This window comes from Anguilla rostrata, chromosome 16, assembly GCF_018555375.3.
Source record: "Anguilla rostrata isolate EN2019 chromosome 16, ASM1855537v3, whole genome shotgun sequence".
Taxonomy (NCBI): domain Eukaryota; kingdom Metazoa; phylum Chordata; class Actinopteri; order Anguilliformes; family Anguillidae; genus Anguilla; species Anguilla rostrata.
In genome coordinates this window covers 23,641,607-23,658,700 of record NC_057948.1, presented here as the reverse complement: position 1 = coordinate 23,658,700, position 17,094 = coordinate 23,641,607, and the positions used below count along the sequence as shown (strand labels likewise).

Sequence of the window (17,094 nt, the reverse complement as noted above, 5' to 3'; positions counted from 1 at the left end):
GCACTGGTGAGCTCAGCAATAGCAAACAACCTGATAGACTATGTAAGACCACTGTAGTGGATGACCAAAGAATACCTTCACCTGTTAAGAAAACCCCCCGTTCAACTGTCAAACAGACCAAGAACATATGGCAAACACTACCATAAAGCAAAAACTATAACAGCATAACCATAGATGATTCACTGTAAAATGCAAACCACCAGTAAGTCTCAATAACGGAATGGCTAGGTTAAAGTTTCCTAAAAACTACATTAAAAGAACTGTACAGTTCTGGAACAAAGTCTTAGAAAGCAATAGAAAGAAGAAAGTGTGGAGAAAGCATGAAATTGCTCATGATCCAAAGCACCCCCCCCCCCATCTGTGAAACATGGTTCACTTGTCTTCACTGATGTGACTGTTGATGGCATTTGGAAGTGTATCTGCTTAAATCATAGACAAAATGTAGACAACGTGATTGTGATGTCACCCATTGATTTTCCATGGGCCAATGAAAAGTGCTTTGAAACCGCGGATGTGCAGTTTTCCTCCTTCCTTATATGATCATGAATTCTGGGCCAGGTTCGGTAATGGAAAGGAATTGCAAAGAATCCCTTTCCAGCATGTTGTTGAATCTATGCTGTGAAAAATTCAGGCTGTTCTGGAGGCAAAGGGGGCTCCTACCCTAGTGCTAGACAGGTGTACAATGTAATGGCAGTTTGTTAGCTGACATGGCCAGCTGGCTAAGTCTGTAAAAACTGTGAGTAGTTAGCTCAGCGAATTCGATCGGAAGTAAAAACTGAACAGGCTATTTATGTCGAACAAAAGTCCTTGTTACCCTCCGGAGGGTTTTATTTTCAGTACTTTCGCAATTTTTTTCTGTGCCTGCAAATACGTCAGAAGTAAATATAACAAAATGGACATGTATGAAGTTGTTTTTTTCTCTCATTTAGACAGTTCTTGAATAAATAGACAGTAAACTTCTGAAATACGTTAGCATTTCAGGTGGTCGATACACGTCCCTCCCTCTCGGGTAGTCTATATTGAAACTACAAAGGGTTGTCGTGTGCAGGCGGGATAATATGGAAACTTGAGTGGCGGTTGCCAGAATGTGACCGTTATATAGTTTCAAAGTAGCAACTTGTTAGCAATTTACTTCTTTAAAGCACATAACGGGTTCAAAATTCACGGTTGAGATGTTAATGGCTGTAATTTATCTCGAAACACTCTTAGGTTTACATTAACCACAGACCTTATTTTCTGCAAAAAACAAAGTCTCTTTGGGGAAAAAAGCATTGGAAATCTGCACATACTCACTTCCGTATTTTAGGACCACAACTGTTTTGAATCAAATAAGAAATAGGAAAATTGTGTCCATTTAATGATGCTGTATTTGATTTAGGATTTTACTCTTTGAGAACAGTGGCACATAGGGGGCCCCGTAATATTCCACAATACTTTTAGGTTAAGTCAAACTTGGCTTGAGTGTGTCCTTTTATTAGGTAAACTTCAAACATGATACAAAAGATAATAAAAAAATAAGTAAAAAAAGATTATGGTTATCTGGAAGGACAGTAAATATACTGTGCACAATCTAACTAGGCAGAGGTGTGGTGGTGGGGCTGGGGGGGAGGGGGCTGTGGGGAGGCTGTTTCCTCTCTGTGTGCCTGAATCTGCTGACTGAGGGGTCCGAGCTGATGGGCTGATCGACCAGCCTTGTCATGAGTGGCCCCTCGCACCTCTCTCTCCTTGGCAAAGGCGTACAATCTGTCACCTTTTGTTGCATTAGCACATACTTTCTGTGGGACCCAGGAAGGGCAGCTTCAAAGCACAGGCTTCATTAGGGCCGTGTGTCCACTGTTACTGCAGGAAGAAGCCCTCACTGCATGGCTCCAGCGAGCTCTCCAACATGCTCCTCTTCACAGAACAGACCTCATCGCTGGACGCGTCCCTCTCACAGTAAGTGCAGATTTAATTTACCGTGGCGATGGTCTCTTAGAGACTCAGGGGTGAAGTTTATGAGGGTGCATGATGTGTGTGATCATGAGTGGAAACTGAAAACAGTGCTCTTCACTATGCTCCGGATTACAAACATGATCTCACAGCCGCCAGTCTCATTCCTGGAACATCGCAACTTTGTGAAAACCTTGTCATTTAAGATACTTTGATCTAAATTTCATGACTTGTTTTTAAAAATAATTGGGGCCATCTTGTGTTTTGACTCTGGCAGGGAAATGAATTGACCTCTCGGGCATTAAGAAATAACTGAATTCCATTTTGCCAACAAAATAGTGAACTCAACAAAAACATTCAGAAGACAGAAATCATAAAAAGTATGTTTCCTTCAATCATCCCCAGTTGTTTCTTCATTCTGTCTGTCTATAAATTAGGCTGAAGTTGACCTTCACCTATACAAAATAACTGGGGAAAGATTTTGTGAGGAATTCATAGAGGGTACTGTTGAACCACCTGTCACACAGAAAAAATTTGCTTTCCTGGAAAACACTGTACATCTCATTACAGCAATTTTTTCAAATTATGTAATTTATCTGACTTATAAAGTATTTCATCTTGTTTTTTAGGAATGGTGAGCTTAAAAAGTATGGCCAAAGAAAGCAAGATACTAGAACAGATGAGTACAGTGGTTATATATAGACTAATGCTCACAGTAAACACAGTCTCACTGCCAACCAATTACCATGGAATTTAGAAAGCACAAGCTTCACCCAAACACTTCTTACAGTGACTTAATCCAGTTTCTAATAATAGCCCAACCTCAAACACAATCCATTTTTTAAAAAGTACCAGCATAAATGTGTGATCACAGCTTGGAAGACTTTTAAACCTCAAAATATTGTGCACCACAATGTACAGGAATGCTTTTAAGTATATTGTGAGTCTGCAGGTCAAATTCCGTTGAAGCAACCACAGAAATAGTACTATAAATTCTGAGTATTTAACTACACTTATTTGCCAGAATGAAAGAGAAAGAGAAGGTCACTCAGATTATTTACTGAGGGTACTGTAGAACAGCCAGTTCTACAGTACAAAACATTGTCTATAAATTGACTGACTGACAAGAACTGTTATGTTTAAGACATTGGAAGCGTAATTAATTCAAATCCTTGCTTTTTCAAAGAGGTATCAAGCCTGGCACATTAATCTTAGAGGTAAGAAAATCTATGGCCAATTTATTCCTTAGGCCATAATCCTGTTGATCGAAAGGAACTGCAGGTGTAGAAGCCAGAGGGGCGCCTGTAGACTCCACTCGTGGTGATGTATTCTGAAAAGGACCATTCTACCTATTCTGGGTAGCTGAATTAACGGTGAAGATGTATGTGACACATTCACGCATTAAAATGAAAAAGACCCTTTAAAGTTTTGTTTATGCCAAAGTAAACTTGAGTAAATACACACAGCTATTAAAGAACAGTATGTTTTGGGATGTGCATGGAAAAGTCTTGAAATAGTACTGTTCTTATTGTTTGCCATTTTTAATTATTTACTACACATATTGGCAAACATTTGACTTGAAGTCTGTTGAACTGTGTGGCCTTTAAAACAGGTTTTACTGCACGGACAGACAATTATCCAGTATTTTTTAAAGCTAAATTCCCAAATGGGTTTTATGAAAGGTGGTTTACATCATTTCCTTGGAGTTTGGGTTAAAAGCAATAAACCATATTTATTTTATAGCATTTTTCTGCCAGTTCCACTTTTAGACTTTTCGTTTCAAAATTAATGAGATTCTATAGTTGCGTTACTGACATGCAGGGCTACTAAAGATGCGAAGAACTGTTTCTGAAAATGTTCTTGGATTATTCGCACATTTGCGTGTCTCGCCGCAATCAGTTAACGACTTCTGATTTTACTGAGATTGCCAGCTGGGTGTAAATCAGTTAAAAGGTAAAGTTTTATTGTTTTAAAACCATTTTAAAATTAGGCACACAATAAGTCCCTAAGCGCCTATAAATAGTCAATGCACCACAAAAGATCTTTCTGGCCGAAATTATTAGCGTTGCATATTGCGCGGTTTACGAGTCTCCGGGCCCAGGGCTGACTTCCGCAAGTGGAAACATGAAACCTGCGCAATTAACACTACCAATTAGTCTTTTATGACGTCAATCACAACAAAGAATGATCATCACCAGTAGTTACTTTTAAAAAATAAAATAAAATAAAATAAAAACCCTGACTGGCCTATATTTTAACTCGGTTTTCACAGTGCCATCTCATTAATGATGTAGGCTACTAGCTACTACACCTAAATGTCGCGACAGTCGCATGAAGTTGATTAGCCTATTTGTAATGGACACATTTACAAATATGCTGAAAAAGGCATTTTCCTTGAAATAAGTGCATTGTCCTTTCGTGTGCTGTTAGTAGGCCTAGGCTATCCATACATAGCTACAAAGCTTAATCTGTGCAAATTTTGGGGTTTCTAACTCATTGTTCAGGAACATATTAAGCCTCGTTAAGCAATTTTTTGTTGAACGTTTCAGAACGTTTCGAATAGAAGGTTTAAAGCTTTTCATAATATTGTCTCGTATGGTCTTTGTATTTCTCAACATTCTTCACAAAGTAGGCTAATTTGATGTTTAATCCACGACAAACCAAAAGAACATATTTTAAATAGCATTGGTATGCTAATGACTCGTATTTTATGGTCATATTTTTAAAAACCCTGAACCCAATAATGAGGTTTCATTTCGGCGGCTAGTTACATGATAGTGTGACGATATAGTTTATAATAATCTCTCAACAGATGTAAAATTAATTACTTCGATTACATTAGTCCCATTGTTCGGGCTAAAGTGCGCCAATATTCACCTGATTAAAACTATCACAAAAATAGTTAAATAACAGGACAGCCATTCTGATTAAGGCTTTTGTAAAGCAGTCAAGAGCCATATTCGATTCTTGGCTCTAAACGCAAGGGATTAGCTTCCAGTGGAAGCTTAGTTTACAGATTTACGCGCATATGCACATAGTTTAGTTTTACAAATAACGCATGCATTAAGTTACTTGGTCTCCCTATATATAAAAAAAAAACTTTTAGGTCAACAATATTGGTCTCACTCATAAACGCCTTGCCAGAGTCAAGCCCCTTCGTTTTAGAGATCATATGAAACAAATACAGTGCATCGTGCGCGTCCAAGTCTGAGTGAAAACATGGTTGATATTTTTCTGAATCTACGCCTATTGTCCTTATGAAACAGCTGGAGTTCACGAGAGGACACACGACCAGTCCAGTAGTTGATGTCTCCTGGGGCGGTCTGTCGCTCTCGTCTCTCCAGGAGAAGAGCATGTGGTTCAAAAAGAAAGAACGAAAACATCGTGGAGTTTAACAAATAAAACCAAGTCTGAATATACTGACGCAGCTCACTCCCTCCAAGTATTAATAAGCAGTGTCTTCATTTGAAATATCACAGCGCCACAAATCCTCGCCAGGTCCAAGGCTTTTTTCCTCCCTATTAAACATCACCATGGTAGTTAAGTTAGTATTATACGTAACTGCCTAATGGAAACATGCAACGACAAAATGCGTATATGTAGCCTCTGGGGCGAGGAACACATTTCATGTTTGGGAAATTAGTTATGTATAGGCTTATAACCGTGTTTAAAATATAATACTTGCTTTTTTTGAAGGTAAATACTTTTAGGTGCATTATCCTTTACTGGACTACTGCAGAAAGAGAGGGGGTATAGAGACGTGTCTCATAAAACATTTAAGATTGATATTTGCGAGTTATAACCTTTTTGCAAACCACAGAAGCTACATAGTATCCGAGTTTATGACGCCCTCTGCCGTTCGTGCTAGTCGCGTGGTAGGAAATGTACCGTTTTCACTGCGCCCAAGTGACAACTGACTGGCTGTGCAGTATTCGGTCTCGTGGGAGGTCAGAAAGAGGTATTTTCTAAGCTCAACCAATGACAACACGGCGAAGATGCACAGACCTATCTTCCTCTCGATCTGGAAGGGAGCACTTAACGTGGGAAGCTACGGGGCAGTGGGAGCCCTGCCCCGGCACCGGGAAATCGCTGTACTTCGATTCCTTTTTTGGGGGAAACACATTTCAGAGAGGTAGGGGTTGGAATTTAAGGTCATCATCTGGCATCAAGCGAAAGTCATCCAACCATTGTTGAAGGTATGTGTTGCTTCTCTTTTTTTATTTTATTTATCAAAGCACAATATAGATAAGCCAGGTGGGTTTTCTGATAGGTAGACCAGTGGAGACAGGGACGATGTCAGAGATCAACTGACAAAGGAGAAGCCCTGAATCGGTCTCCCCAACTAAATAAGATCACCTCTGAAAGAGTTTGGGTTCAGCACAAGTGTGCCAGGGATTACAAGGTTTCAACTACAAGAGTGGAGTGGAATGAAGACCAAGAAAACAAGACAAAGCAGATGATGCTGTTAGATATTTACAGTAGTTCAATACTGTATTGCCTCCTTATTTAAATCTGGACTGCACCACTAAATAAGGCTGTGTATCACAGATGCAACTTATGTAATGACTGTGAATGTGTGCTGAGCTGGGGGATGTGCTTGTGTTTTCTTACCTGTAAGGGTTATAGTGTTTGAGGAAATTACACCATGAACTGCTCTTGTGTTTTTCAGCTGATACTCTTCAGCCAGTAACCTAGAGAGGGAGAATGTGTCCAGTGGGAGACAACGGTCTCCCTTTACCTGCACTAACAGTGTAGGTGAGAAGAGAGGATTACAGACAAAGCCTCCGCACATTTGCCACTGTGAGAGCACCAGGCTGTGAGCATTAGCACTCAGTTCTCCAAGACCTCCTTGTGCAAATACGCGGTCAAGTCAAGGAGCCACCAGCAACAGTGCGTTTTTTTTTTTGTTTTTTTAAAATCCATTCTTAAACTGTCATTCCAGTATGTTGCTCATGGACACCCACAGCATTGCGTTATAATGCACAAATGGGTGCTGGAAAGGAAGGTGCCAAATTTGCTCTCCGGACTGTGCCTGCATGTGGTGTTTCTCCTGGGCAGCATGCCGCTGTCCCACGGTGACAGGACGCCGGAGGAACTGGCCGCCATCATGAACTGCTCCAAGCAGGACCGCAACGGCCGGAATTACGACTACATGGAGGGCGGCGATGTGCGCATCCGCCAACTTTTCAGTCGGACGCAGTGGTTCCTCACTATCGACGACAATGGCAGCATCAACGGAACACAAGACCCCACAAACTGCTACAGTAAGCCACCCGATTCAATTATTGTATTCAATTATAAAGGTCACGCTCTCAAGGAAATATATTTTTACTTTGTTATTGAAAACATGAGGTGTCAGTTTCCTTCACCCTCATCAGAAAACTTCTGATGAAGGTCAGGATGGCTGAACCATCACATTTTCAATAACATACCAAGGTAACCCCTGTAGAGCTGAGAAAATGTTCATTAAATCATTAACATTTTAAATCTCCCTATCACATTGCTGCGCCATGTATTGGTTTTCCATCACTCCCATCTCTCATCCACTACTCAGACACAGATACAGAGCTCGTTAGAATGGTTTATTAGTTGCTTGGTTTATGCTGAACTCAATTTTTGTTATTTAGTGTTTTCATAAAGGAGTTAAGAAATACAGTACATGCTCTGACTCAATTGGTGAATTCATCAAGGTTTTGAACTAGGAAGGATCTCTAAAATGATCACTTGTAAAAGTACAATCTGCATCTCAGACAGTACGCTGTACATGTACACTGTTCTGGATAATGTAATCAGACAGCTGATGGGTCACTGGTCTTTACTGAAAGACCACAGATGCGCAAAATGACTGTATAAAAGGAAAACAGGTGTCTGGCTAACAACAATTCTGAAGAGGTGAAGGGTTCTCTCACGAATTGCAGACCCTGGTTTCTGTTAGAAACTGTCATAGTATTTGTTTGAGTGCGCTAAAACATCTTCATATTGCATACATAACATATTTATAAGCACTAAATGAGACTAACAGATTCCACATAATTTACGAGCTGAATTCTATTACATGCTTGATAAACAGCACATAATTAAGTTTCTTATGTTTTAAGATAATTAAGTTTCCTTATCGTTATCCATGAAATGCTCTATAGAGCATGTACTGTAATTGTACTCAAAAACTTAATGTGTTTGTTATGACCTTAAGCAGCACTTACTACATTATGTATGTATTTATGAACATGAAATTAATGCATTCACAATGCGTAAATAACTCCGGTTAATAAGACCATAACATCATTTCAGTTAATAGACCATGCATAATAACCACATTGCACTTGAATAATACTTGATGCTCTTGTTATGAGTCTAGTGTTATGTAGCACTTATTAACACATGATATGTGCATTATGAGGATGAAGTTAATGTGCAGTGATACTTCAGCACTAATGGGGGTAGAAAGTGGATGTGGAACAAGTACAGATTTAAAGGGGATGAAGCGGTCAATCTTTTTAGCCAATTTATATTATTTTCATAAGGCTTCTTAATGTGTACCTGGAGCTGGTAGGCTGCAACCTCATGAGCAGCTGGTGCTTCAGGAGACAGACTCAACCATGCCGATGGATGCTGTTCCTCCTCAGGTGACAATGAGTCCAATTGTGTGCCACCCAGCCTGAGTACTGGCCACAGTCAGTGCTCAGTTTTGGCAATCAGGGGCACTATATAATGGGGGGGGGGGGGGTAGTTGGGATGATTCCAAGGGCTCTGACTGACTGAAACCATCAAAAAATGTGCTGTAACTGTGCAAGGATAGGGTTGCCTGAGGTGGTGGGGCCCAATTTGAGATCTTTTCATGGGGCCTATAAACCCTGATGATGCCCCTGCTGCCACTGGTAGGGATTCTGTGCCAGACTGAAGGTGCATCACCACATGTCTATGAAAATGAGTCAGGGCTTCGGGTGCACGGTTTAGATTGATGCAGCAGCTGGACAGAGACCGAGAGCCTTGGGACCAGAACACCTGTTATTTTTGAAGAGATGTATTCCCTTCAGCTCTGGTGGAAATGATGGATTTAACAAGCTTATAAAGTTACTGAACATTTTACAAACATGTTTATTGGCAGTGTTGCTTTATGGTGTACAAAAAAATTCCACTAAAGCTGTCAGTATAATTGTCACTTATGTATATATAAGTTCTACTGCACCATATCCACAGTGCACATACATGTTATGTTCAACGCCTGCTCAGCTACTGAAATAAAATAAAAATCAGTCTTACAATGTTGACCAGAACCATTCTCCACCATAATTTTTTTTTTTACATTAACTTCATTGCAGGGGCTAGGGAGGTGGTTTTAACTTTCGGTTAAGTGACGCCAGCTGTGTTATTGCTCAGGAAGGCATTAAAACCCCTAAAACACATAGACAGTGGACCCACACGAAGGGCAGTCAGCCCGCTCAGTGTCTCACTTGAATGTCTGCTCCCGCGAAGGCTTGGCGTGACTAAAGCGGGTCTCCGCTGCAGACGGAGGAACGGATGCTTGCGTAACGGCTGGCGCTGCGAAGTGAAGCGAGGGGACAGTTCCGCCCAGATGTGGCCCGCGGTCGCACGCACAGAGCACATGGAGACACGCGGATGAGCCGCTGTCCAGCCCAGCACGGAGTATGGCTGTAACTGAAAAAAGACGCCTGCTAGTGTTCTTCAGGCTATTTGCGCTAGCAAGACTGCCTGCCGGCTGCAGAAACCGTGACATTCAAATGAGCATGTTTTATCGGCATGTTTATTCACATATCTTTAATATAAATAAAAGTAATGTTTTGTGAAACCACCATATTCGTATACCATCAAAACTATCTGCCTGATAGAAGGCTATACATACAAATGATTTACTGTCCACCTAGCAACTGTGTCTTGTATTAAATTGGGTCATTTTCAGATAAAATATAGATTAATGTAATACAATACAATTTGTCCAGCGATTCAACGAAATCGCTGAAAAGAAAACCTTAAGACAAAGGGTCTGAGGTCTGTAAACATGCATGTACAATGTGTGAATATGCATGTGTGTGCGTGTGTGTGGTGCCTGTGTGTGTTGCTCCATAGCTACCCTCGTTTTTATGTACAGACTGTGTTGACTGAACCTCCCTGAATGTCATCTTGAATCGCTAGGGCAAAACCCTCAGAACTTTTGGCGTCATTGAACACAGCCAGCAGTTTCTTATATTTGCATTGCCGCGTTTGGTTCTCTAGCTCTGACATTAAAACAACCTGACAACCAAATTAAGCCATGCTGTGTTTTGGCTAATGGCATACACTTTGAACTCAATTAAAAAGTCAGTTTTAATTGAATGTCCTCAAATCACAAACACATGCCTCTTCATTCTCTGAGTGGTAGTACCACCATGGAGATCACAGAATTACTAGCTAGCTCAGGAGTCAGAACACAGTGCAGGTACCTGTATCCAATCAAGGTAAGCCCTCATTTATAATGGCTTCATGACCTCTTACAATTTCTGCCATCATCTCTCTGAACATCATGTCTTCTCAGTGCTTACACAAACATTTTGAGTCTTCTGTCAGAGCTGTTGCCTGTTATGTGGACAGCATTTACTCACGGCATGGGTTTGATTGATTTGATGGAGAAAATGTGAGCTTTCCTTCGCATGCAAAGCAAAGTATCGCTTTCCATGCAGACGGCTCGCTGGGTTTTACACCAGAGTCCTGTAAATACTATCAGTGAAGGCAGCAGTAGGAAAAATAATAACTCTGAAGGGTTCTGTCAGAGAGCGGTTTCATAACTCTTCTTCATATTTCTTTCTGGTGTAGCGTTTCGGTTTTTCCCCCCTTGAGATCCAAACTAATACAACAAGTAACAGTTTGTTGCTCATAGTACCCTAACCACTCCACCACAACTAACCACTACACCACCATTTACTAACAACTCCGCTGTACTTCCTGCCTTGCACATATATACTTGTGGTTCATGTAAAAACCCAAAGGGAATCCATTAACGACCAGAGAGTTAGATGTAACACTATATGTCAAGATGGTGACCAGGGACCACCCCAAAGTGGTTGAGTGGTATTTGGGCATTGCGGTGGGATGGCGATGCAGGCCAATGAGTAGTGGTTGCTTAGCGACGGATTGCCCGTGCGACACGCGTCCCAAACGAGAAGGGAATCAAAGTGCCGCTCTGCGTGTCCAGGGAGAGTATCGGTATTAGGGATCGCCCACAAATTAGTTTACTTTGAGTTTACTCCGCCAAAAGGCTGCGCCAGAGCGCAGGGATAAATTTCTTCAAGCTGAGGGGAAACCCTGGTGAATCCGCTCCCCCGAACGATGGGGCTCACGTGCGGCACATGTGTGTGCAGCGGGGTCTCCCAGTGTGTGCCGAACAGCTGCAGCTGTCCAAACACTAAACGCTAATGAAGTCCACATTCAGAGAAATACCCTGTTTTTTCCCCATAGACTTCCATGTGTACAGACACTGGAATGGACTTGTCTTACCAGCACGCAACTCTCACAAAACAACAACAGCATGCCGCAATAATTTGTGTTTTCGTGTTTTTTAAAAAGGCAATTTAATTCTTGGGCGATTTAGATTTCAGGATTGCTGACAGATGAAACAATACTTGACAAACCCTCAGAATCACATTTCTCAATTCTTTAACAGAAACATGAACTAATAACTTTGTCACAATTAATTCACTTTTTTTATATCGTCTTGGTAAACACATTCTCCCTATAGTGGCTGGTTGGAAATGAAAGATTTTTTGCCCCCCCCCCACCCATTAAAAAAAAAAGATTAAAGGCCTGAAAAGTGTTTAAGTTTTTTACTTTACTACCTCTGTTAAAATAATGCAAACATGTGACAAATTAACTAATGAACACAGATGTTTTGTTTCCTCTTACGATAGAAAAGAAGCCTTCACACCAGTAGTGTATCCCCAGGACTGCCAAATGCTTTGTAAAATAAAAATAAAAATGTAAATGTATTTAACTAGGTGAGCTAATTGGAAACAGCTGCTGTTCTACAATAAGTGTTTGGCCAAATTAAATTGGTATTCATCATCACAAAAAGACTGCTTTGTTGTATGGACTCAGGTATTATAAGCTACCGTATAATGCCACTGTTGAACTGTCAATTATAAATGTATAAGACCGGATGGCATATTTTATTACATTTAATATACATGGAAATGTATAAAGGAAAATATATAGGCCTGGATTGCACTGATATGGACGTTCTTCTTCAACTACTCTCATGCAAAATGAAAATGCATAGATGGGACATTCAAAGCATGGATTTGTCAAATACACATTCAGCCTAGCACAGTGTAGTATAATGATTAGGGAACTGTGCTTGTAACTCAGTGGATGCAAGTTCAAAGTATAATTGAGGTACTGGTGTACCCCTGAGCAACATTGCTAATCTGTATTGTTTAGTAAATAGTTAGCTGTATACATGTATTGTATGTTACATATCTAAATGTCACTAACTGAAGGCCTAAATGTAATAAATCATAGTATTCAAACTCACTTGACTTGTCTACATGCTATCCAGATGCCTGATGGAGGGAACTCCCTTGTTCAGCTTGATTGACAGATGTCAGAGCCAATAGTAGGGTCCACCGCAACTTGAATGACTGAAAATAGAGGAGATACAGAAGACATAATTATATATAAACAAGGGAGGTGCACTTGATAATTGATATAGTTTCTGGTTCCCAGGATAAAGTAATCAAATCAAGTAATCAAGTATAAAGTATTACATATTCAGAGGTATTCCCCTGAGGCACTGTGTGAAACTGCCTATTTCTGGGCACATTTAGAATCACTGTAAACCGATCTGCATAAATCACATATGTGAATTAACATGAGCAAATTCTGTCCCCTTGTCCATTCTTAAGCTCTCTTTCATGAGAGCTTACGAATCTTTTTTTAACATTTGAGGACTGATCAATGTAATATAAAGATCTTGCTGTTCAGTATTGGCTTAATCAAGTAATGATATCTCAACAAATGTAATGCAACTCTAAAAGCTAGAGCTGTTTATCTTACATTCACAGAAAAATCAGTTAATTTCCTATTAATATAATCATCTGAAATATGAAAAACTGAATTGATGGATATGGGAATGTTACATTTGTGGTTGTTATATTATGAGGAGCCAAATAGGAACATCGAAGGAATGAGATCACTGCTCTGAATCCAAGAAAAAATGTTTGCATCTGCAAGAGTGAATAAGAAAGGAAGGAATTATTTGATTAGTTCTTATACTCTTTTTCAGTTCAAGAAGAGTGTTGTTGAGATTAAAAAGGAGCACTTGTTAGACTGTGCAGTGTTACTGTTTAAATATTAGTGGAATGGTTCCTGATAGCTTGCATACATCATCTTAGAAAATTCTGAAAATTATTACTCAAAAGCCAGGGCTGTCTAATACACTGTCAATGATTCTGAATTCAGTGTACCAGGAAATTGTAAGTGATATGATATGACAAGTGTGTTTCATTACAAAGGCAACATTAAGTAAAACATCCACTATGAATATGACAGGATTTTTCATTTGAAAATATCTGCAACACAATTAAACAAAACATTGCATTACATTTGAACCCCATCTTCCCCATATGAACAAAATTAGTGAAGGACAAACCAGGACTGCAGCTTTGTGAAAAGCCTCAGAATGTCAATAATCCAAATAAGAAAAAAAAAAGCAAATGAACACAGGGAGTCACAGAGTTGTGTTTTAAAATCATGAAAAATGAGGAGTAGCAATGCTGGCCACCAATAGACCACAAGTACCACAGTGTTTGTTGTTGACAGAGACAACAACAGTGCCTTTTTTACCCATTTGTCCCCCTATCAGCTGTAAAACAGGGCTTGAAAATCTCATGTATTCTTACAGTACAGTACAGGGTGAAAGGAAAAGGTACATGTTGTCTGTGCAGTTCAGATTAATTGTCTCACTGACCCTTGTTCAGTATCAAATGCACCCCAACAAGTACACAACTCCCTGTGCAAAACATCATACAATATATACAGTTTCAGAGATATAATACACCTCTGTAATATGCACATAGCATATTTTTCAAGCAGAATTTTATTGATGTTTCATAATACACCCCACAGCCATCCAAAAAAAGAGAGAAAAAAATCATTTTTTGTGTGTGTAGAGAGTTCAGCAGTGGTTTTGTGAAAACTAGCGTGCAAAGCGGGCAGTGGAGGGGCAGTCTCGCTCCCCCCCCCCCGGGGTAAAAAGTCTTTAATCTGCTTCCCACATGTGCAATCGCATGAGCAGTCCTCAACGGCCACCCAAAGCATCTAACAACTCCAAACCAAAACCAGAGGGGCCACAAACGGATTAGGAGTACATCCCCCCTCCCCTTCCTGTTGCTCTGATTAAGCTGATTGCTAAGCAGAGGATTTCTCTGATTTGCTGCAGGTATTCTGGAGATTCGGACAGTCTCAGAGGGGGGCATTCTGGCCATCAAAGGGGTCAAAAGTCAGTTCTACATCGCTATGAACCGGACAGGCACTCTGCAAGCAAAGGTAAACTTTAAACTTTTATTAAGACTGTTGTCTTTTAGATTATTAGCTGTGAACACTTTTGTGCTCATTCATTGCACTTGTTGATGAATTGCTTTTTCCCTGTATTTTAATTTCTCATTAGACAAGAGGCACACCTGGCACACCAGTCTGTGACAGTTTAAGTGGCACAACAGGTGTCAAACACCCATAAAAAGACACCTGAGATCTGAATAATCAAATCTTTTATCTGATATTGCTTCCCAGAGATCCTACAGTGAAAGCTGCAACTTCAAGGAGGTCTTCCTAGAAAACTACTTCAATGCGTACTCCTCCGCCAAATGGACAAAGCCAAATGGGAAGGAGATGTTCATTGCTCTGTCTCAGAAGGGCAGGCCTCTGAGGGGCAGGAAGACCAGGAAGGAGAACATCTCCTGTCACTTCATCCCTTTGAAATGCAGGGAGGAAGAGAAGAGGACAGAGTGACTCTACAGGGTGGACAAGGGGAGGCTGGAAGGATGGCGGAATGGGAGAGAGGATGATGAAGGGAATCTGTAAGAGTGAAATGAAAGATAATCTGCAGGTTGTAGAGAAAGGATGCAGTGACCCTAGACTGGTGACCTCACTTTGGGATCTGGAATCTTTGGGAGAGGTAATTATAGGGTGTCGCATTTGCGATGCATTGTCAGGAATATTCAGTTATTTAACAATATTGTCGGTAGTAAACAGTTATTTGACATACACTGTGGGTCACACAGTTGGGTCTTTCCCATTTTACTGTAGCTACTGTCCATAAGCTACAGTTAAATGAACTTCGGTCAGACGAGAAGTGGACGTACAGTGTGAATTAATCACAGTAATGCAAATCTTTGAGGAGCATTTTTTTAAAGCACACTTGCTTTCTTCGTTTTTTTTTTTTGTTTGTTTGGTTTTGTTATAAGGTGATAACTTATAGGCTTCTGTTATTCTGCATTATGTGAGAGAAATAAAATATGTAAACATTTTCTATCCTATAGTATTAAGGTAAGGCTTATAGTACAGTGAAATTTGCTAGATGCTTGGAATGCGGGAAGACAATGACAATGTATTATTATTATTATCATGGCTATTTTCATTACCATTACATTTCAACACACTTAATGTAGATTACTAGATTAGCTTTAAAGTGCAATTCATTAATCAGTGAAGAGGTCATTAAGGACTGTTCATTAAACATTCACAATATGTACCAGAAGCATTCAGTCAAGGTATAATCCAGCAAATAGACAAATTATTCCACCACAGAAGACCATAAGCCAGGAAAATATACCATCAGCAAAGTCAGAGCAACACAGTGTGGTCTAATAAAGTTAAATGCATGCTATATTGGGCTATCATGTACATTTTATCCGAGCTGTTTAATCCCTTCAATATTTTTATGGCTGCTATGAATATGAAATGAAATGAATAAACTTCTGAGTTTAACGATGGAGGAGTTTGAAGCTGCTAACAAACTTTTGAGTTCTTAGGGAACAGAGGTATTTGTAATAGGTTTGTCGTGTTTTTATACTATGAATATTCTACTTTGGTGACATGCATTATATCTGCAGTATCCCTTCAAATATATTCTGAAATGGTATTTCAGCTATGCTATTCACATTTTTGCTACAACATATTCCTTTGTTATTCTTAATTTCTTCTTGTGACATTCCATCTTTCATTCATCCCCATTTCTTTTGTAAGTTTAATCTTTTATCTTATCACATATCAGGCCCTCCCCCGATTATCTATTCAGCAAAACAGCACACGCATTGGCGTGCTGGCCTGTTCATTTTCAGCGTGTAAAAAATAAAACCCGTGGTATTGCACATCTCGCACCTCTCCTCTGATGCCTCCACTCTGCTTCAGTCCTGCACTCCTCCACTGTGTGTGGTCCTGTTTATCTGCTTATCCTCGTTGTTGTTTATTATTTATGTTATTTATATAAAAATTCAAGTTGAGCCCTTTGTTTGAAATGCGCTTTCCTTTGTCCCATTGCGTCACAGCGGCTCTCTGGTATCATTTACAACCAGCAACTCCAAGCAAGACCATCAACCAACATGCTGTCACAGCAGTGCAATAACTACAGATGGACTTCGTCTGAATAAATTATAGTCTCTGTAGCTGTCATATAGCCATTACCATTTCAACTCTCTTCCCTGTTGTGAAATCTGAAAAAAACTTTCAACTTTTTTTTCCACCATTAACAGTGTGATTCTGTGATCATCAATAAAAACAGAAGAGTTTGAGAGTATAAATGTGTGCATGTGTGCTTGTGTATATGTTGTCACTTAATTTTCCCTTCCCCCTTTTCATTGAGGATCACAGAAACCCGCAGCTGATTGCAATAATTATTATTTCAAAAATGAAATGACAAACGGAGTGAAATTCAATAGCTGGTAAATTCCAGAAAGCTGGTGCAAAATTTCTGGCAGGCTGCCAGACACATGCAGGGAGGGATCAAATGAGAGCTCTACCTTCTGTTTGGGTTCACATCTGGCTGAGAGAGAGAGAGAGAGAGAAGAAAAAAATGACTAAAGGGAGAAGTGTGCCCAAAGCTCAGAATCAGTTTGACCCAAACAGTGCATGAGCAAGGTGAAGGCCTGTGCCAAGTCACGCAAGGTTAGTCTTGGC

General features: G+C 40.0%; 2 protein-coding genes across 2 annotated transcripts in view; one reads left to right on the top strand and one right to left on the bottom strand.

The window, feature by feature from the left end:
* The window catches only part of LOC135242268 (COP9 signalosome complex subunit 2-like), a 46,386-nt gene that overhangs the window by 20,978 nt on the left and 8,314 nt on the right, over nt 1-17,094 (bottom strand). Inside the window, exon 3 of the mRNA XM_064313279.1 lies at nt 12,455-12,560. The gene's annotated coding sequence lies outside the window, so the exon portion shown is untranslated. The remainder of the gene's footprint in view (nt 1-12,454; nt 12,561-17,094) is intronic.
* LOC135242272 (fibroblast growth factor 7-like) lies at nt 5,403-16,718 on the top strand. The gene is made up of 4 exons (XM_064313284.1): nt 5,403-6,125; nt 6,599-7,193; nt 14,360-14,466; nt 14,710-16,718. Exons 2-4 carry the CDS (start codon nt 6,908-6,910, stop codon nt 14,926-14,928), a joined length of 612 nt encoding a protein of 203 aa, XP_064169354.1. The 5' UTR covers nt 5,403-6,125; nt 6,599-6,907; the 3' UTR covers nt 14,929-16,718.

Coding starts and splice junctions, on each gene's coding strand:
- LOC135242272 (XM_064313284.1), top strand. CDS start 6,908: ATGCACAAATGGGTGCTGGAAAGGAAGGTGCCAAATTTGCTCTCCGGA. Junction 7,194..14,359: donor AGACCCCACAAACTGCTACA/GTAAGCCACCCG, acceptor GATTTGCTGCAG/GTATTCTGGAGATTCGGACA. Junction 14,467..14,709: donor CAGGCACTCTGCAAGCAAAG/GTAAACTTTAAA, acceptor ATTGCTTCCCAG/AGATCCTACAGTGAAAGCTG.